General features: G+C 37.8%; 1 protein-coding gene across 1 annotated transcript in view; it reads left to right on the top strand.

Moving 5' to 3' along the window:
• Positions 1 to 6,945, top strand: part of MEGF10 (multiple EGF like domains 10) — a 169,047-nt gene extending 162,102 nt beyond the window's left edge. The window contains exons 23-25 of the mRNA XM_032263422.1: positions 49 to 93; positions 883 to 1,089; positions 2,877 to 6,945. Of these exons, the coding sequence (XP_032119313.1) occupies positions 49 to 93; positions 883 to 1,089; positions 2,877 to 3,058 (434 nt within the window). The 3' untranslated portion in view covers positions 3,059 to 6,945. The remainder of the gene's footprint in view (positions 1 to 48; positions 94 to 882; positions 1,090 to 2,876) is intronic.
• The last annotated feature ends 14,584 nt before the right edge of the window (positions 6,946 to 21,529 follow it).

The following is a 21,529-nucleotide window of genomic DNA, read 5'->3' as shown; positions in this document are numbered from 1 at the left end:
TTCTTCCTTTCAGCTTTCACTGGGTGTTTTTTTCTTCCTTTATCACAGGTGCTTTTGGACTTGACAGAAGCTATATGGGAAAATCCTTAAAAGGTATGGTGTAAATTTGAGGAAGGAATCAGAAGCACAATTAATTTTTTTTAAATCTCAAAGACTGAAATAATGTTTAAACTAGCAAGAGTGGCAAGAGAAAATGTAGAATTTTTAGTGTGGCCAGTTACTACACGAAACACACAAATGTGTGACTGACATCAAAAAAGTGACCAGAGGTGGACCTTGGCAGAATTTAAGTCTTGAAGAACAAAAGATTCACTTTGCTGAGGAAACACTCATATTTCCTTTGAAAGAAATATGGCTTATGGGAAGACAGAAACATATGAAGGGAAACAGCAGGGATAATAAGGAAAGATCCGCGTGGTTACCTACTGACCAAGGTCTGCTCTTTAGGATAGGTGTGTGTGCTTCGGTGCCCAGTACAGAGCTTTTACCAAGAGTCCTCCCAGCACAAATGCCTTCTTGTCATGATAATAGAGCCCTGGTTGGTATTCCTGGGGCCATCAACAGTTGGTTTCTTCACTTAACTCCAGCAAATTTTCTACTAATAAAATAGAATGTAATTGATTATATTTGAATGTGATCATAAAAATGAAATCAGATACATGATGTTGATGTCAGTACTCATCTTGGAGAGGAGCTAAAATTGCTTCACAGATGGGTCATTTTATAGTAAATTCTCTCCAAAACAAGTGAAAAACGTATAGTATTATTTTCAGTGTATAATGTTATGAAAACCTAGCTATAAAGAAAAAAAGGAAGTTATCACTCAGAAATGGTGTTGCCAATGACACAGCATTAGCTTTCCCCTCCTGTTTCTCTTCACAGACCTGGGAAAGAATTCTGAATATAATTCAAGTAACTGCTCCCTAAGCAGTTCTGAAAACCCATATGCCACCATTAAAGACCCACCTGTACTTATCCCTAAAAACTCAGAGTGTGGTTATGTGGAGATGAAATCACCAGCACGAAGAGATTCCCCATATGCAGAGATCAATAACTCAACTTCAGCCAACAAGAATGTCTATGAAGTTGGTGAGTTCTCCTAGCCATAGAAAGAACCTAGTGCATAAGTTTTTTAAAACAATTTTAAAGTCATTATGAATATAATAGTTGCAGATCATAGAAATCTTATTAAAAATAATGGTACATATTTTATTTTATTTTATTTTATTTTATTTTATTTTATTTTTTGAGATGGGGTCTCTGCCACCCAGGTGGAGTGCAGTGGCATGATCTCGGCTCACTGCAGCCTCCACCACCTGGGCTCAAGCCATCCTCCCACTTCAGCCTCCCAAGTAGCTGAGACCACAGGCATGCACCACCACACCCAGCTAATTTTTTGTATTTTTAGTAGAGATGGGGTTTTGCCACCATATTTTATTAATAGATGCAACCTGTGTTTATAGTGATCATATTAATTGGTACCAAAGAAATTTTCCAGGGAAAATATCATTTAGAAAAATTTAAATTTTCTTTATTTTTCACCTAGTCATTCATCTTTTGTTTTGTAACCATAGTGAATACTTTGGCACACATGTGGATAGCATATGTATCATATTAGCTAATATATCTACTTAGCCAAAACAAATGGTTCAAGTGGATTAAACAGGTGATTCCATTTCCTGGTTCATTATATTAATATATTGCATTTAGCGAGATTGAAACATTTTACTTTTAAACTTGTCCAATATAGCAGTAGTATTCTCTGATGTGAATGTGTTTCAAATTAACATGAATTCAATTTAAAATTGGAGTTATTTTGATTGTCTTTTACGAATACCATCTGGGAAATGATAAAACATACTACCACTACCATTGGCTAAACAATAGGGCTATAGATTTTCATTTCTCTCTCTCTCTCTCTTTTTGTCTCTATTTCTACATTTCTCTTAGTATTTATGATTTTAACTTTAAAATATTCTTTGCTACTTGTAAATGAAGTGCCTACTTCTTTACTACTAGTAATTCGTTTTATGCCAGATATGTCCCTGGGAAAAATATATAAAATAATTTATTTTTAAAGTGTTAAAACAGCTTTTTTTTTGAGATGGAGTGTTGCTCCGCCACCAGGCTAGAGTGCAGTGGCGCGATCTTGGCCCACTGCAGCCTCCTGAGTAGCTGGGACCGCAGACGCCTGCCACCATGCCTGGCTAATTTTTTGTATTTTAGTAGAGAAAGGGTTTCACCATGTTGGCCAGGATGGTCTCAATCTCTTGACCTCATGGCCTACCTGCCTTGGACTCCCAAAGTGTTGGGATTACAGGTGTGAGCCACTACGCCTGGCCAGGCCAGCTTTTAAAAATGGAAGTCAAAGTGAACTAAATTTATTTTTGGAAAGTCAGTAACAATTCTCCTTTAAACTGTCCTACAACCCCGCCACAGTTGGTTGGGAACTGAACTGAGAGCCTGAGTCTTAAGTCCTAAAGTTGTGAATTTGTTGAGTGTTTTCATGAACTGAATTAAGGTTTGAAAACCTCAGTCTTCTCACCTGTGGAATAGGGGCTTGGCCTACTTTATCCCCAAGATGTTTTTCAGACAATGATTTATATCCAGGATTCTGTATATTCCCTTGATGTCTTCATTCTGATTATGTGGTCATCCTTTTGTTCTGAACAGACTTTGTGTTTGCTAGTCGATCCAACTACATAGAGTTGACACCCCTATGTGATTATTTTAAAAATGATGTTTCTAAAACCAGTATTTTCTTATATATATTTTTTAAAACTCCCTTTGGTGTGTTTGATATTTGCAAGAAATGCCATATTCTTTTTAAAAATGTTTCCATTGCTGATAAATTAATGAGTCCTTGGTTATCACAGAACCTACAGTGAGTGTTGTTCAAGGAGCATTCAGCAATAATGGGCATCTCACCCAGGATCCATACGACCTCCCAAAGAATAGTCACATCCCTTGTCATTATGACCTGCTGCCAGTCCGAGACAGTTCATCCTCCCCCAAACGAGAGGACAGTAGCAGCAGCAGCAGCAGCAGCAGTGAATGACACCAAAGGACCACTTGGTAGCCACTGGAACCCTTTCCAGAACTGCAATTTGTTTCTTCTCCATCCTCAATTTTGCCACTTTCATGTGAATGTTAATCAACTCAGTAGGCAACTATTGGACACGAACCAGAAAGCTCAAAGCTGAGGCTGACACCGACGATAGGTGCTTTTTGTTCAAGTTGAAGGAGTTAGAGATGTGATTTGCCATTGCTGTTAGTTTTAGAACTATACCCGTGAAGCATGACTTAGGTGTTGGCTGAAATCATGAACTTGCAGAACTCCCTCGGAGACACAGATTGCAGTGGACATTGACGTTGTTGCTTGGAAAATTAAAATTTGAGTATTTTCTTTCTCATTTGCATCATAGAGCTATACCTAGAATTGTACAGTTTACCACAAAACTTACTTCAGGAAAGTGGGAATCACTGAACATGTAGAAGAAAAGGAACATGTTGTCAAGTCCTATTCTTAACTTTATTCAGCTGGAGTCAGAATTGTAGGGATAATATGAATGCAAGAGGAAACATTCTGTCAGGTGGCATAACTGGATAGACTTTGAATATACTCTAAAAGTGGAGACAGAAAACTTAAACATGAAAATCTTAGATTTTGTTTAGAATGAGACAATATATAATTAGAATTATTGTAGAAATAGCAGGAAGTATTGCAGAAGTCAATACACAAATGTTACAGGCAAAGGTGGTTTTTCTCTCTATTTGACCCTCAACAATTTCGGATCTATGACATTATTCTGATCACTGGCTCCATCATACATATTCACCACTTGAGATTCATAACATATCAGTAATTATTTCATAAATAAAGAAATGAAATAATTTTATTTTTGACAGACTGGATGGAATGAGTGTGTAATGATTGATAAAAGTTGTAAATTTTAAGTGCAAGACGATGCTTTTAAGTTTTGTAAACCATTAGTAATACATGCTGTAATATAGAATTAGCAGAACATTTTGATTAATTTTTCCCTAGAGGTGACTGAAATATTTTTGTGCATATTTGAGAAAGGGCACTTTCCTTTTATTAATTGTCGATTTAGAGAAACTATGCTTAAGCTGGTCTTTTGCATTGCTAATGTGACATGTACCCCACTTTTCATTAATTTGTATTTCCATTTTTAAGTTGCATATTCTATGTTTTGTAGTGTTTGGATTGTTGATGAAAAAATATTATATGTTCATTGTTCCTTGTATTATTGCCACTCATCTTTTGATTGATAAAAATGCATTCATTCATTGTTCTTTTTTCTTTTGGTGGGACAAGATGAAAATGTATAATTTGAATGGATTAAAATTGGTCATTACTAAAATAGTAGTAACCATAGGTGATTGGCTTATGACTGAAATAGAGATGCTTTTAAATATTCCAAAATGGAGTTCCTTTTGATCTGTTGGTTCTGAGTCTTGCTGAGACCAGGTAGAAGGGGAGCAAAAAGGAAACATTGTTACTGCATGAGTACCGCAGACTCATCTTACAAAAAAACTCTCATTATGGTGATCATAGAACTGGCTGTCCAAACTGGGACACTCTTGAGAGTAAATGGAGGGCATTATTACTAATTATCCTGTAATGAGCTTAAATCTGGATGGTTCCAAGCAAACCAGACTTATCTAGCAATATCAGAATGCTGAGACAATGCAAGACAGCCAATTTCCCTTTTGTTGATCTACTTGACGAAGCAACGGCACTGAAAAGCTGAATAAGGAAGCAACTTCATCAGAGTACAGTGGTCTTCAATGTTTTAAAGACATGGAATCCTATATGGCATTCTGTCTCAGTGAGCCAGTTAACAAAGATGTATGTGCATCCCTTCTGTAGTGCACATGTCATTGTCCCTGCCACTTACCAAACTGGAATATCCAGTTATTTCATGTCACATGTCTGCACGTGTGATGGTGGCTTGATCAGATGGATAATACAGCAGACACACTTAGAACACTCACTCCGTTGATGGCTGCTTCTTTTGAGGAACTCCAAAGTCAACTCAAGGAAGTAAGGAATGATCTGGAACACGACTTAGAAACAATAGTTTTCTCCCGATAGTTAACCACTGGCTGGCTTTTCACTAGGTGATAGGCATCTGATTGAGACACGTGTGAGTCAGTAGCCATCTGGGATCCTTTCTGGTAAGGAAAAATAAGACATTTTGCCCCTTTTCTTTGAAAGATCATCTCTTCAGAGCACCATGGTCAATTTGAATTTCCCCATTATTCCCTAGAGATAGATTTAAAAAACACTTGTTTCTTTTCTCATTCCACTATTAATAAAATGAAAGCTTCCATGCAATGCAACAGCAACTTAACAGGAAACCTGGACAACGGATGTGGACTCCAAAGGGCTACCGCCGCCCCTTCCTGTGTGCTCTTTTTGACAAGTAAATCACTCCAGTTAGCTGATGTCCTGAAACGACATTTGTACCTGAGGCAATTCTTATTAGAGCTTACTCAGGACTTTTTAAACATCAGAACACACACAGCAATTTGGATGTTGTAAAACTACATGTTGTATTTGGAGAGGTCTGGTTGAGAAGGCAAAATTTTGTACATATTTTGATATCAATTTGGGTAAAGAAAGGAATACTTTTGTTAGAATGAGAATTAAAGAGAAAACAAAAGAACCTTGGCAAAATTTTACCTCTGAAATTACAAACTTTAGGAACTTTTCCAGATATATTAAATTTAACTTGACAGTGATGTTACTTTTTATACCAAGCGAATCTATTCTCATAACCTTTGAACTCATGTTAATTTTGTACCCTATAACTAATTTTCTTTCTATATCCTGTGGTGAAGGAATTTAGAGATACCTAGCAAAAGCCATCCATAAAATATTGTTAGCCAAACTATTATTCTTTCCTTAGAACTTGATGTGTCAGAAAATTTATAAATTATTTGTATTTATATATAAGTGCACCAGAACTTGCCCAAATGATAACTCATGTTTGCTTTAATAAGGAGAATATGTTATTTGTAGTTAATTATGTGATAATAAGGCACATTTTATAATTATTTACAGTGACATTAATTGCTGTCCTATGATATAGTAGTAATGTTTACAGAGAGTTTAATGTGTTTAGTATTATCTTTATGGAATTTATATTCACCAATTTCAGGAAAACCAACCATGGAATTTTGTAACAGGACAGTTATAAACTGAATAAACCAAATCCATCAGCGTAATGACTGTGTGTTGTGAGAAATGCAAACAACTTTATGAAGGTGTGGTCATCTTGATCCCCAAAGAGCCACAGTAACTGCCAATTATTGAGATTTTTAAGTGATAGTATTGCAAAAATTAAACAAGTGTATCACAATATCATTTATAATTCATGTCAATATTAGTAGTCCACTTTATGCTTAAAATAAACAAAATCATTAAAAATTAAGTTTTAAGGTTATGTTTTTTAAAATGATGAATTTTCTGTCTCTGGGCAACATGTCTTTATTATTCAAACTGAATGTTTAAGAGGGACTCTGATCTAAAAGGCTTCACATCATGGAAGTGTACATGGATATGCAAGTGTGAATCACATGGTATGGATGGTTGCTTGTTTATTAACTAAAGATGTACAGCAAACTGCCCTTTTAGAGTCCTGTTAATATTGATGTCCTAACACTGGGTCTGCTTATGCTAGTTCAGTATTTAGTCTAGGCTTCATTTTGATATGACTGAATTGTGATATATATTTTTAAAAAGAAAAAATCAAAATACATTAGGATTTACTTGGTTGTAGCAAACAAAAATGCTTTCAGTGTTGAACTATCTCTATTTTCCAAAGATGATAAACTTTCGTCATTATTAGCCTACATTGTCATTTATATTGCCAAATGACTTTATAGATTAATACAATAAACTTTCTAATAAAAAAACTCTAGTGTTTCTATATCTGACTCTAATTTTGATTAATGAGAGAAAAAACCTTATGCTCCTATGGAAAAAATATTTTTTCGTATGTGGCCCCATAGCACTTTACAGACACACTTAAAAAACATGTACCATTTTATTTTATTGCATGTATATAGGCTGTCCCTTCAGCCTACTTGTTCTTGAAGGACAGAGGCAACATTTTATTCATATTTGGATCCGTGGAACTCAGGTTAGTGGCTGAGAGTCAAGTCTTCTGTAACTAGCTTTAGGTTATCTTATGTTAATGCTTTCATTTATGACTAAAACATCTTTGAAACGTTTGCATTATAGCACTGTGCGGTAGGGATCAAACATGGGTAAAAGATTGTTACTTCTTTCAATAGCTGTTTCTTTACTGGGGGCCTGAATGCCAAGCACAGTTGGGGATGCAGAGAAATGTAAGATATGAGCTGTTTTTGAGTCCTTCATTATTTAGTTGGGGGAAATAAAGCATCTGGTTAGCTGTGTGACTGTGGTTCTGTGGTTAAGTCAGCCTCTTAAGGCCTTGGTTTCTATATTGCAATACCACTGGAAGTAAGAGTACAATAAATTTCATGAATTTTGTGAGAATTTAATAACTTTATACATACAAAACACTTTAGTGCCTGGCATAGACTAGGCACCCAGTAAATGTTAGCTAACATTACTATTATGAAAAATTAGCTAATAACATGAGGCAATTTGCAATAACCAGATGAATGATGAGACTAATAGATCAGAAGTATTTAATAAATATTACAGAAGCTATACATTTGAATGACCATATCTGATCTACTTTTATACCAGCACAAAATTTCATACATATATTATTTATAGAGATGTAATTTAGGAAAGCAATAATATGTTTATATTTTCCAGTAACATGTTATCTAGTTGGAATTAGGAATGCTTTTAAAACATTTGGACATGAGTTTCTGAGGAAAATGGTGACCTGGGAACATTCTAGAGAATATGGCCATCCAGAAAAAATCAAGGTCTCGTCTTGACAACCAGAAGGGATTCTGCATACAGGAAGGTAACAAGAAGGTGCTGATTGGGGCTAAAGATGTAAATGAGAATTAATGCAGGGTGGAGAGGGTACATGATGAGAGTCAGTTGTCTTGGGTGGATACACGAAGAGAAAGGAAGGGAAAAATATTTCTGCTGTTTGCATTATGCAGCAATGAAAGAGGCGAACTGTTCCTCAGGTGATGGCACTCAGAGGCAGTTTCCACACTGGGCTGACATCAACCTATCTCTACTTGGACTCGTGAACTGAGGCCTTCTGCCACTTACATCAACAAAGGGGATAAGGCTGGGTGTGGTGGCTCATGCTTGTAACCCCAGTACTTTGGGAGGCTGAGACAGGAGGACTATTTGAGCCCAGGAGTTTGAGACCAGCCTGGGCAACATGATGAAACCCTATATCTACAAAAAAAATACAAAAAATTATCCAGGCATGTGCACCTGTATTCCCAGCGACTCAGGAGGCTGAGATAGGAGGACTGCTTCAGCCCAGGGGTTTAAGGCTGCAGTGAGCCATGATTGCACCACTGCACTCCAGCCTGAGTGACAGAGTGAGACCTTGTCTCAAAAAACAAACAACAAAGGGACTGAACTAATCACGAGCTAGTCACTAAAGGAAAAATCCCTACCCTGTCATAACCTGTACTCTCTCAGTATAAAAAGACAAAGAAAGATCACAATCCACTCAGAAAAATTGCAGCCCAGATAGAAGGAGACTAAACTGAAAAACTGCAATAAGCCTCTACTATGGAGGAGAGCTAATAAAGAAAATACAAAAAAGCCTAGATAAAATATGATTAAAACTCTTGAAGGGATACAATCATAGGACTAGAGAAAGGCCCCTGAACTAGAAATAATCATTTCCCAATTTAAAAATTCAATGTAAAAGCAAAAGTAATATGTTTTTATTTATTTTACCGTTTATTTTAAGTTCAGGGGTACATGTGCAGGTTTGTTACACAGGAAAACTTGTGTCATGGGGTTTTGTGGTACAGATTATTTCATCACCCAGTTATTAAGCCTAATACCTATTAGTTATTTTTCCTGATCCTCTCCCTCCTCCCAATGATAAACCCCAGTGTGTGTTGTTCCCTGCTACGTGTTCAGGTACTCTCATCATTTAGCTCCCACTTATACATGAGAACATGTGGTGTTTGGTTTTCTGTTTCTGCCTTAGTTTGCTAAGGATAATGGCCTCCGGCTCCATCCATGTTCCTGAAAAGAACATGATCTTGTTCTTTTTTATGACTGCAGAGTATTCCATGTGTACCACATTTTCCCTATCCAATATGCCATTGATGGGCATTTAGGTTGATTCTATCTTTGCTATTGTGAAATAGTGCTGCAAAGAACATATGTGTGCATGTGTCTTTAATAATAGAGTAATTTATACTCCTATAAATATTTACCCAGCAATGGGATTACTGGATCAAATGATACTTCTGTTTTTAGATCTTCGAGGAATTGCCACACTACCTACCACAATGGTTGAACTAATTTATGCTCCCATCAACAGTGTATAAATGTTTCTTTTTTTCTACAACCTTGTCAGGATCTGTTATGTTTTGACTTTTTAGTAATAGCCATTCTGACTGGTGTGAGAGAGTATCTCATTGTGGTTTTGATTTGCATTTCTCTAATGATCAGTGATGATGAACTTTTTTTCATATGCTTGTTGGCTGCATATATGCCTTCTTTTGAAAAGTGTCTGTTCATGTTCTTTGCCCACTTTTTAATGGGGTTGGGTTTTTTTTTATTGTAAGTTAAATGTTTATAATGGGGTTGTATTTTTTTCTTGTAAGTTAAAGATGCCGAATATTAGATATTTGTCAGATGCAGTTTGCAAAAATTTCCCTTCATTCTGTTGTCTGTTCACTATATTGATAGTTTACTTTATTGTGCAGAAGCTCTTCCATTTAATTAGATCCCATTTGTCAATTTTTGCTTTTGTTGCAATTGCTTTTGGCATCCTTGTCATGAGATTTTTGCCTGTTGCTATGTCCAGGATGGTATTGACCGGTTGTCTTCCAGGGTTTTTATAGTTTTGGGTTTTACATTTAAGTCTTCAATCCATCTTGAGTTGATTTTTCCACATGGTGTATAAAGGGGTCCAGTTTCAATCTTCTGCATATGGCTAGCCAGTTATCCCAGCAGCATTTATTGAATAAGGAATCTCTCCCCAATTGCTTATTTTATCAGACCTGTAGAAGATCAGACAGTTGTAGGTGTGTGGCCTTATTTCTGGGTTCTTTATTCTGCTCCATTGGTCTACGTGTCTGTTTTTGTACCAGTACCATGCTGTTTTGGTTACTGTAGCCCTGCAGTATAGTTTGAAGTCAGGTAGTATGATGCCTCCAGCTTTGTTCTTTGCTTAGTATTGCCTTGGCTATTTGGGCCCTTTTTTGGCTCCATATGAATTTTTAAAAATGTTTTTACTAGTTCTGTGAAGAATGTCAATGGTAGTTTAATAGGAATAGCATTGAATCTATAAATTGCTTGTGTTGTATGACCATTTTCACAATATTGATTTTTCCTATCCATGAGCATGGAATGTTTTTTCATTTGTTTGTGTCACCTGTAATTTCTTTGAGCAATGTTTTATAATTCTCTGATAAGAGATTTGTCACCTCCCTAGTTAGCTGTATGCTTTAGTATTTTATTCTTTTTTTATGGCAATTTTGATTGGGATTGTGTTTCTGATTTGGCACTCAGTTTGACTGTTGTTGGTGTATAGGAATGTTAGTGATTTTTGCACACGAATTTTTGTATGTTAACTGCTGAGACTACATTCATGTCTTAGAAGAGTAAATTTTCAAAAATTGAAATCATGGTTTGAGAAAACGGAAAAGATTGGTCCAAGAGACCCAATATTTAAATAGTTGCTAATCCAGAAGAAGAAATAAGGAACCATAGAGAAGTAGAAATCAAAGAAATAATAGAAGAAAACTTCCATAAACTATGGTTTTCCATAATATGAATTTCAGATCTTCAGACCTTTCTTTCAGATATGAAAGAATCTACCAAGTTAATGAAACAGAATTAATGAAAAACTATGGAGGAAAATATATCCTACTCAAATTTCTGTACTCCAAGGTTAAAAAAACAAACTTAAAATTGTTTAAGCAGAAATGACAGATGGCTTACATAGGAAAGACAATTGCATCAAAAGGGAAAAGTATAAGGTGGGAGCAGGAACAGGGAGAAACCACATGGGTTAGGGCAGGCGACTGTCTGTCCAAGTGGGTTGCGCAGATGCCTGCTATTCCCCTGTGGTAGCAACAGCTGTCCCTCCTCCCAGGACAGCAATGGCTACCTGACAGCAGATTATTAAATAGTTCTCATTTCATTCTGCTTCAAATCTCTTATCCCAACTAGTTTAGACCAGACAGAGACAGTGCCAACAGGAAGAGGAGAAGAAACCTGCATGATGGACTGGCACAGGATAAGAATCTAGAGACACAGATGCTCCTGTTTATCAGGATTCATTGAATTGCTATCAAGGAACCAACAACAACAAAAAAATTTTCAAGCTGAAAGTTATTGGAAGCCATGCATGGCTCTTGGCTTATGGCATGTTGTACTTCCTTTTATGCTGATAACCTGTCCTTCGTATGCTGAAGATGAAGCAATAGAAAAATCCAAATATGCCATACAGTGGCCAATCTGCCAAGGTATATTTGATAATTGAAATATAATGGTGAGGTTTATGAAACAAGTAATCTTTAAATACCTAAGACCAGAACTTGAAGTCCATTGATTTCTTGTAACCTCTGCTGAATACTCCACAAAATGGAGAATATACTGCTAAATTAACATTTGAGGTTTTTCCATTTTCTAGGCTTCTAACTAGCTGTACAGACTAGCTATGCTTTAGCTGCATCTTGGATGTTAGGGAAAATTAAAGAATGAACAGAAACAGTCTTCTCTGGAGGTCCAATCATGATCAGCAGTTCGAGACGTTCCTTCCCAAGCGTTTGGAAGGGAAATGCAGATTCCATGCATACTGAAATTAAGGTGAAGAATTGAGAGACTGTATGGTAAGGCCAAAGTTTTATCACATGCACTTCTGGATGCTCAACACTGGTTTCAATGTTTGAATTCTATCCATCATGTCACAAAGGATTACTAATGACAGAGCTAGCATTTGTTATAATATTCCAATGTTTAGAGTCATGTTGTAGGATTGATTTTATAGTTAATGGAAAGGAGATCAACTTCCTTCTTACTTAGTTTGTATGGATGGTTGGTAAGCCTGGCTTGATGATAAGACTGAGTATAATAATTTAATTAGTATATCAACATATGAATGTAGAGGCAAGCCAAAATACTTATTTTTGCTTCAAATTAAATATCTAAATATTAGATAGTTATTTAATGTTCTGTGTAACAATAAAGAAGAGAGTTTTAGTTTTTCTGGTCCCAACATTTTCTATATTAACAAATTTTCCAAAACTGAATAGAATTTAACAATTCCAGAAATAATGCTTAAGTTTTACACATCTAAAGGTATAAGAACTGTTTTATTTTTTATACTTATATACTTTGAGGGGAAAATATTAAAAAAAAAACTATTGTTTTTAAAGAAAAAAGTAAAACTTGAAAATTCCCATGGTCTTGCTTACACATGTGTAAGGTTCTAGTTATTACCATTTAAAATTTTTTTTTGTCATTGCCAAAAATATTAGGGGGATTCTTTTTAACAAATGCTTTTGGAACTAAGAAACTTGTACAGGCTATCCTGTTTCAATGTGTGTATCTATAATATCTACTAGCTTTTGAGCAGGCAGTAAATAGAGAACGGGGTCAATATAAAGTGGAGGCTGTGTTAGGTGGCATGCAGCTTTTCTTAGCAAAGGAAACCAGAATAGTGAGAGCCAAATTATAGTCTTCAACAGGAAAGAGGAATGCTCTAATGTTGCCTGCTGCTCAGTCATCACTTCTGGAGGAAAGCCTTTCTTGATCACCTGTGTGGTACAGGACTATCATTCTGTATCCTATTACCCTGCTTGAACGACTTCATGAGGCTTAGTATCTGAAGATGTATTATTATTTTGTGTATTCATTTATTGTTTGCCTTTCTAACTAGAAGGTAAGCTCCATGAGGGTAAGATCTTTTCTGTATGGTTTACTGCTGTTTGGCACAAGGCAGAGGCTTAATAAATATAGATTGATTGAATAAATGAGTAATGACTTTTTGCTTTTTCAATGCCAAATTTGGCTTTGTTCTTCCTCTGCATTCATCTTACGTGACTGGGAAATGTTGCTCCTTCTTCCATATCCAACAATTACAATAATTCAGGATGAGAGCTGCAAGTTGAGGAAGCTGGTAACCTCAAGGGATATAGGATAAAAAGAGCTGTCTGTTTAGCAAAATATTTTCTTTTATTTCAAAGCTCAAGTCAGGTCTTTGATACTTATCCATAAAGCTGAGAGCCCCAGCTTTAGAGGTTTTGAGGGTCAAGAGCATTTTCATTATAGGTTTCAATAGGCGACACTAAGCAATGCATTTTAATGAGAAATGTTACATTCAATATTTCCCTTCTTTACCTCTATGAGTCCTCCATTACAGCCAAGTTGGACCGTTTGCTTGTCTTCATTCTCCCTCCAGCCCCCACCATCTTCCCTGCACTTCTCTCATCTCTTCCTTTGCCCTGTTGCTGCCTACACCACATTTGCACTGAGACTACACTTTGAACAGGCTGCTCTCAGGCAATGATCGAGCACAGGGGTAAATTAAGGAAGCCCTATTTTTGTGGGGTGCAGGACTCCTTTGATGGGTGACGTTAGCTAAAAGACTCTACATTGGCCTGACCTAAACTGCCTTAGAACTGTTTTTTTTTGAATCTAAGATTCTGCTTATTCAACTCTCCTTCCTTCCTCCTTATAGGACCAAACTTGCATCAGGCTAAAGAATATATGAGCCCGCATACCCAGGCAAAAATATTTCATGTGGAATTCGCCCCATAGAGACACCTGTGTAGTCTGCTTTATGGTGGGACTATGATTCCCTTATTTAAATCCACTGCTCCCTCTCCTTGGTCTCAGCCTCGTGACCTCAGTGGTATGCTAGTAAATGTTTAACAACCAGCTCTTTAAAAAAATTAAAAGAAGCCAGATGCAGTGGCTCATGCCTATAATCCGAGCACTCCAGGAGGCCAAGGCGGGTGGATCACTTGAAGTCAGGAGTTCAAGACGAGTCAGGCCAACATGGTGAAACCCCATCTCTACTACAAAAGAAAAAATTAACTGGGTGTGGTGGCACATGCCTGTAATCCCAGCTATGCGGGAGGCTGATGCAGGAGGATCACTTGAATCTGGGAGGTGGAGGCTGCAGTGAGCTGAGACGGCACCACTGCACTCCAGCCTGGGCGACAGAGCAGGCTGTCTTATTTTGAAGACTCCGTCTCAAAAATAAAATGAAATAAAATTATAAGGCACTGATATGTAGCACCTGATTGTTGCTATGATGTAAATCTTCCCACCGTGGGCAATTTCAAGCTTCCAACATGACATGACTAAATGCAGAGTAAGGAAGAGATGCTCAGTAGCTCACCATTATACAGCATTTTCACACTACAAATATAACAGACACAACTAACCTCAAGGACACAGCTAATAGTAAAAGGTAGCAAATAATTAAAATGGAAGAATTTTGAATATTTATTTTCTTTTGAGATAATATATTGTTATATACTTTAATTTTTTTTCTTTTCTTTTTTTTTTTTTTTTGAGACAGGTTCTCACTTTGTCACAAGGCTGGAGTGCAGTGGTGTCATCACAGCTCACTGTGAGCTGAACATCCTGGGCTCCAGCAATCCTCTGTATAGCTGGGATTATAGGTGTGCATCACCAAGCCTGGCTAATTTTTCTATTTTTTGTAGAGACAAAATTTCACCGTGTTGCCCAAGCTGGTCTTGAACTCCTGGGCTCAAGTTACTCACCAGCCTCAGCCTCCCAAAGTGCTAGGATTATAGGTGTAAGCCACCATGCCTAGCTATAATAATTTTAATAATGGCTGTGTTTAACAACTGGCTCATGAAATTCTGGAAAAGTTAACAGTCAGCACTCAGAAATCTGTGTGAGCTGCCTCAGCACATTACTAGGTTACCACCATCCTGATTTCTGATTGTCCAAGCAGGGGGAGCATGGTCTCTACCCAAGCCACTGATATTGACTTATAAAATGAAAGAGCTGGAAGGGAGCTAAGAGCACATTTTCTCCTACTTGTTTATTTTATGTCCAAGAAAATTGATGTCCACAAAATTTATCCATTCAAGTAAGGAAATTAGCATGAACTGGATCTCAAATGTATATATTTCTGATATACCAGGAACAGCTGATAGAAATTGGATTCCCTCTTTTGCGAATAGATTCTCCAACAAATTTTTTGGCCCTGGAGGATTTCTGCTCTCTAATGGATTTCCTGTGAAACACTGAGTTGGAGGATGACTTTACTAAAAGGTCCCAGACTCCCTTTAATATATAAATTCTTTATATGAGGAATTATTTATAAATTGCCATTCAGGAAAATAAATGCATGCATGCACAAAGCTATTTAATCACATCGTTGTTTATAAGTATACACAGACAGTGTTCCTTAACTTTATTAGAGCCCACTGGAGACTTTTCCCAGGATGCATGCCTAATTAATAAAGGACATTAAAAATAGATGACTATGTTATAAGAGCTCAGTTAACTGTTGTTTTCTTCATATTAGACCAGTTTTTAAAACATTTACTTTCATCTTTTTACTCATGAATTAGCTGGGCATTGATAAACAGCAATGTTTGGCCTTTATCCTTGTATAAAGAATTGTAGCTGCAAATTAAGTAACAATAAAGTATACTGAATATTTTATTTGTACTGCAGTAGATTTTATTTCTAGCAGAAAACAAACCAGAGTTACATCATTCAAAAACGATTATCTTGGGAGTACTGGCAAGATGGCCAAATAGGAACAGCTCTGGTGCACAGCTCCCAGTGAGATCAACACAGGTGAGTGATCTCTGTGTTTCCAACTGAGGTACCTGATTCGTCTCATTGGGACTGGTTGGATAGTGGGTGTAGCCCAAGAAGGGTAAGCTGAAGAAGTGTGGAGCATCATCTTACCTGGGAAGTGTGAGTGGCCAGGGAACTCCCTCTTCTAGCCAAGGGAAGCCATTAGGGACTGTCCCCTGCTCTCTGGCCCAAATACTGCACTTTTCCCATGATCTTCACAACCCACAGACCTGGAGATTCCCTCTGGTGCCTGCAAAACCAGGGCCCTCGGTTTCCAGCACAAAACTGGGTGGCCATTTGGGAAGACACTGAACTAGCTGTGGCAGTTTTATATATATATATATATACACCAGTGGTGCCTAGAGCGCCAGTGAGACAGAATGGTTCAGTCTCCTGGAAAGAGGGAAAGAGGGTTGAAACCAGGGAGCCAAGTGAGCTGACTCAGCAGGTCACACCCCCACAGAGACCAGCAAGCTAAGACCCACTGGCTTGAAATTCTCACAGCCAGCACAGTAGTCTGAGCTTGACCTGGACGGTCAAGCTTGGTGAAGGGAGGGGTGTCCACCATTACTGAGGCTTGAGTAGGTGATTTTAACATTACAATGTAAGCAAAAAAAATTGCCAGGAAGTTTAAACTGAGTGGAGCCCACGGCAGCTCAGCAAGGCCTCTGCAGGCAGACTGTGTCCCTAGGCTCCCTCTTCTCTGGGCAGAGCACCTCTGAAAAAAGTCAGCAGCCTGTCAGGGACTTATAAACAAAGACCCAACATTCTGGGGCAGAGCACCTGGGAAAAGGGGTGGTTGTAGGGACAGCCTCAGCTGATTTAAACATCCCTGCTGGCAGCTCTGAAGAGAGCAGCGGATCTCCCAGCACAGCATTTGAGCTCTGATAAGGAACAGACTGCCTCCTCAAGTGGCTCCCTGACACCCGTGTATCCTGACTGGGAGACACCTCCCATTAGGGGCTGACAGACACCTCATAAGGGAGAGCTCTGGCTGGCATCTGACAGCCACCCTTCTGGGGCAAATCTACTAAAGAAAGGAACAGGCAGCGATCTTTGCCATTCTGCAGCCTTTGCTGATGATTTTCAGGCATGCAGGGTCTGGGGTAGACCTCCAGCAAACTCCAGCAGACCTGCAGCAAAGGGGCCTGACTGTTAGAAGGAAAACTAATAGAAAGAAATAGTTTCAACATCAACAGAAAGGACGTCCACTCAGAGATCCCATCCAAAGGTCACCGACTTCAGAAACCAAATGTAGATAAGCCCATGAAGATGGGAAGAAACCAGTGCAAAAAGGCTGAAAATTCCAAAAACCAGAATGCCTCTTCTCCTCCAAGGGATTACAACTTCTCGCCAGCAAGGGAACAAAACTGGATAGGGAATGAGTTCGACAAATTGACAGAAGCAGGCTTCAGAAGGTGGGTAATAACAAACTTCTCTGAGCTAAAGGAACGTGTTCTAACCCACTGCAGGAAGCTAAGAACCTTGAAAAAATGTTAGACAAAATGCTAATTAGAATAACCAGTTTCAAGGAAGACAAATGACCTGATGAAGTTGTGAAACACAGCACAATAACTTCATGAAGCATACACAAGTTCCATAGCCAAATCTATCAAGCAGGAGAAAGGATATCAGAGATTGAAGAACAATCCAATGAAATGAAGCAAGAAGACAAGATTAGAGAAAAAAGAGTAAAAAGAAATGAATAAAGCCTCCAAGAAATATGGGGCTACATGAAAAGACCAAATCTACGTTTGATTGGTGTACCTGAAAGTGACAGGGAAAATGAAGCCAAGTTGGAAAACACTCTTCAAGATATTATCCAGGAGAACTTATCCAACCTAGCAAGGCAGGCCAACATTCAAATTCAGGAAATACAGGGAACACTACAAAGATACTCCTTGAGATAGCAACCCCAAGACACATAATCATCGAAGTCACCAGGGTTGAAATGAATGAAAAAATGCTAAGGGCAGCTAGAAAGAAAGGTCAGGTTACCCACAAAGGGAAGCCTATCAGACTAACAGCAGGTCTCTCAGCAGAAACAATATAAGCCAGAAGAGAGTAGGGGCCAATATTCAACATTTTTAAAGAATCTCACAGGAATACCTACTACTATCAGAGAATATTATAAACATCTCTGTGCAAATAAACCAGAAAATCTAGAAGAAATGAATAAATTTCTGGACACTTACGCCTTCCCAAGACTCAACCAGGAAGAAGTTGAATTTGTGAAGGACAAATAACAAGGTCTGAAATTGAGGCAGCAATTAATAGTATACATATCAGATAGGTTCCCACTGAATGTTTTTGATGGAGTGAACAAATATGAAAGCATTATGTACTTAATTAAATGCAAAAATCAGTATTAAATATCATAAATTTTAAGAAGCCACATTGCCATTAAATGAAAGTTTAAAAACTAAGCACAATCTATTAAAACACAGTCATGCAACTTTACATACAGGCATAAATCTCTATATATTGCAGTTTCCAGACCACTGCAATAAAGATACTATCACAATAAAGTGAGTCACACACATGTTTTGGTTTTCCAGTGTATATTAAAGTTATGTTTACACAATACTATAGTCTATTAAGCATGCATTGTGTGCATTATAGCATTATATCTAAAAATAAACATATCTTAATTAAAAATACTTTATTGCTAAAAAATGCTGAGCCTTTGACAAGTCATAATCTTTTTGCTAGTGGAAGATCTTGCCTTAATATTGATGGTAGCAGACAGATCAGGGTGGTCATTGCCAAAAATTGAAGTGGCTGTGGAGATTTCTAAATATAAGACAACAATGAAGTTTGTTGCATTGATTGACTCTTCCTTTCATGAAAGATTTTTCTGTAGCATGTGATACTGCTTGATAGCATTTTACCCATAGTAGAACTTCTTTCAAAAATTGAAGTCAATCCTCTCAAACTCTGCCATTGCTTTATGAGTAAGTTTATATAATATTCTAAACCCTTTATTGTCATTTCAACAATGTTCACAGCATCTTTATGAGTAGATTTCATCTCAAGAAATCACTTCTTTGCTCATTCATGAAAAGTAACTCCTATATTATTAGATTGCAGAAATTCAGTCACATCTCCAGTTCTAATTCTCGTTCTCTTGGTATATCTATCACATCTGTAGTTACTTCCTTCACTGAAGTCTTAAACCTCTCAGAGTCATCCCTGAGGATTGAAATCAACTTCATCTAAACTCCTATTAATGTTAGTATTTTGACCTCATCCTGTGAATCACGAATGTTCTTAATGGCATCTAGAATGATGAATCTGTTCCAGGCAGCTATAGCCCTACAATAGGCATTTTTTAAATAAAAAGATTTGAAGTTGAACTTGATCACTGATCCATCGACTACAGAATGGATATCGTGCTAGCAGACATAAAAACAACATTAATTTCCTTGTACATCTCTGTCAGAACTCTTGGGTGATTAGGTACATTGTCAGTGAGCAGCAATATTTTGAAAGGAATATTTTTTTCTGAGCATGAGGTCTCAATGGTGAGCTTCAAATATTCAGTAAACCATACTGTAAACAGATGTACCATCATTCAGGTTTTGCTGTTACATTTGTAGAGCACAGGCAGACTAGATTTAGCATAGTTCTTAAGGGTACTAGGATTTGCAGAATAGTAGATGAGCATTGGCTTTAATTTAAAGTCACCAACTGCATTAGCCACTAACCAGAGAGTCAGCCAGTCCTTTGAAGACTTAAAGACAGACATTGACTTTCCCTCTTTAGTTATAAAAGTCCTAGATGCATCTTCTTTCAATACAAGTCTGTTTCACCAACACTGAAAATCTGTTGTTTAGTGTAGTCACCTTCATTAATGATCTTAGCTAGATCTTCTGGATAAGATGCAGCTTCTACATCAACACTTCTTGTTTCACCTTGCCCTTATATGTGACGGAGATGGCTTCTTTCCTCTAAATCTCATGAACAGACCTCTGTTAGCTTCAGACTTTTTTCTGCAGCTTTCTCACCTCTCTCAGCCTTCATAGAACTAAGGAGAGTTAGGGACTTGCTCTAGATTAGGCTTTGGATCAAAGGAATGTTGTAGCTGGTTTGATCTAACCAGACCACTCAAACTTTCTCTCTGCTAACGACAAGACTCTCACTTTTTAAATCACTTATGTGTTCACTGGAGTAGCACTTTTAATTTCCTTTAAGAACTTTCCTTTGCATCCCCAACCTGGCTAACTGTTTGGCACAAGAGTCCTAGCTTTCAGCCTATCTCGGCTTTCAACACATCCTCCTCACTAAGCTTAATCATTTCTAGCTTTTAATTTAAAGTGAGAAACATGCGACTCCTCCTTTCATCTGTATACTTAGAAGCATTGTGGAGCTGGGCACTGTGGTTCACGCCTGTAATCCCAGCACTTTGGGAGGCTGAGGTGGGCGGATCACCTGAGGTCAGGAGTTTGAGACTGGCCTGACCAACATGGAGAAACCCCGTCTCTACTAAAAATACAAAAATTAGCTGGGTGTGGTGGTGCATGCCTATAATCCCAGCTACTTGGGAGGCTGAGGCAGGACAATCGCTTGAACCCAGGAAGCAGAGGTTGCGGTGAGCCAGGATCGCACCATTGCACTCCAGCCTGGGCAACAAGAGTGAAACTCTGTCTCAAAAGAAAAAAAAAAAAAGAAGCATTGTGGAATTATTAAACGGCCTAATTTAAATAGTGTTGTGTCTCAGGGAGTAGGGAGGCTCAGAGAGTGGGAGAAAGTCAAGGGAACTGCCATTTGGTAGAGCAGTTTGAACACATACAACATTCAGTAATTAAGTTCATCATCTATCAGCACAGTTTGTGGTGCCCCAAAAACAATTACAATGGTAATCTCAAAGATCACTGATCACAGATCACCATAACAGATATAATTATAATTTAAAAAGTTTAAAGCATTGCAAGAATTTCCAAAATGTGTCATAGTTATAAAGTGATCACATGCTTTTGGAAAGTGGCACCGATAGGCTTGCCCAGTGCAAAATTGCCACAGATCTTCAACTGGATAAAACAACAACAACAATGCAGTATCTGAGAAGCTCAATAAAGCAATGTGCATGAGATATTACTACATTACATAATGCAGTATAAATTTCCTTTGTGACTGTTACTGGTTCGAAAGGCAGACTGATTTAAGCCAAGACAGCATCTCTTAGAATAATGGTGTTACTACACAAGGTGATACCTTCCAGGAAAACATTTGCTTGGGTGTTCACATTCTAAATTATTTATTTTTAAAAACTATACTCACCACTTCTGTAGTCAGAGCTCTACGTGGTTAGAAATCATTTTGAAGGCTAAGGGAAAGCAAGTTATTCAAGGCCAACCTAGGAGGAATCGGACACAATCAGTAACTAACTCCTCAGAGGTGCAGTGAATGTGGTGACCCCTTACCAATGACAGACCTGGCCGGGGAACTCAGCGTTTTTAGTGTGATCAGTCGGTATCCAAATCCTCTGGCTCTGGTGGATTTCTTCTTAACATTTTTACTCACAGCTGTCCTCAGCATCTTGCC

The sequence above is a fragment of the Sapajus apella genome, unplaced genomic scaffold (genome assembly GCF_009761245.1).
Source record: "Sapajus apella isolate SASKATOON/1434 unplaced genomic scaffold, GSC_monkey_1.0 scaffold1, whole genome shotgun sequence".
NCBI classification, from domain to species: Eukaryota; Metazoa; Chordata; class Mammalia; order Primates; family Cebidae; genus Sapajus; species Sapajus apella.
This window is presented reverse-complemented; position numbering and strand designations above follow the sequence as displayed.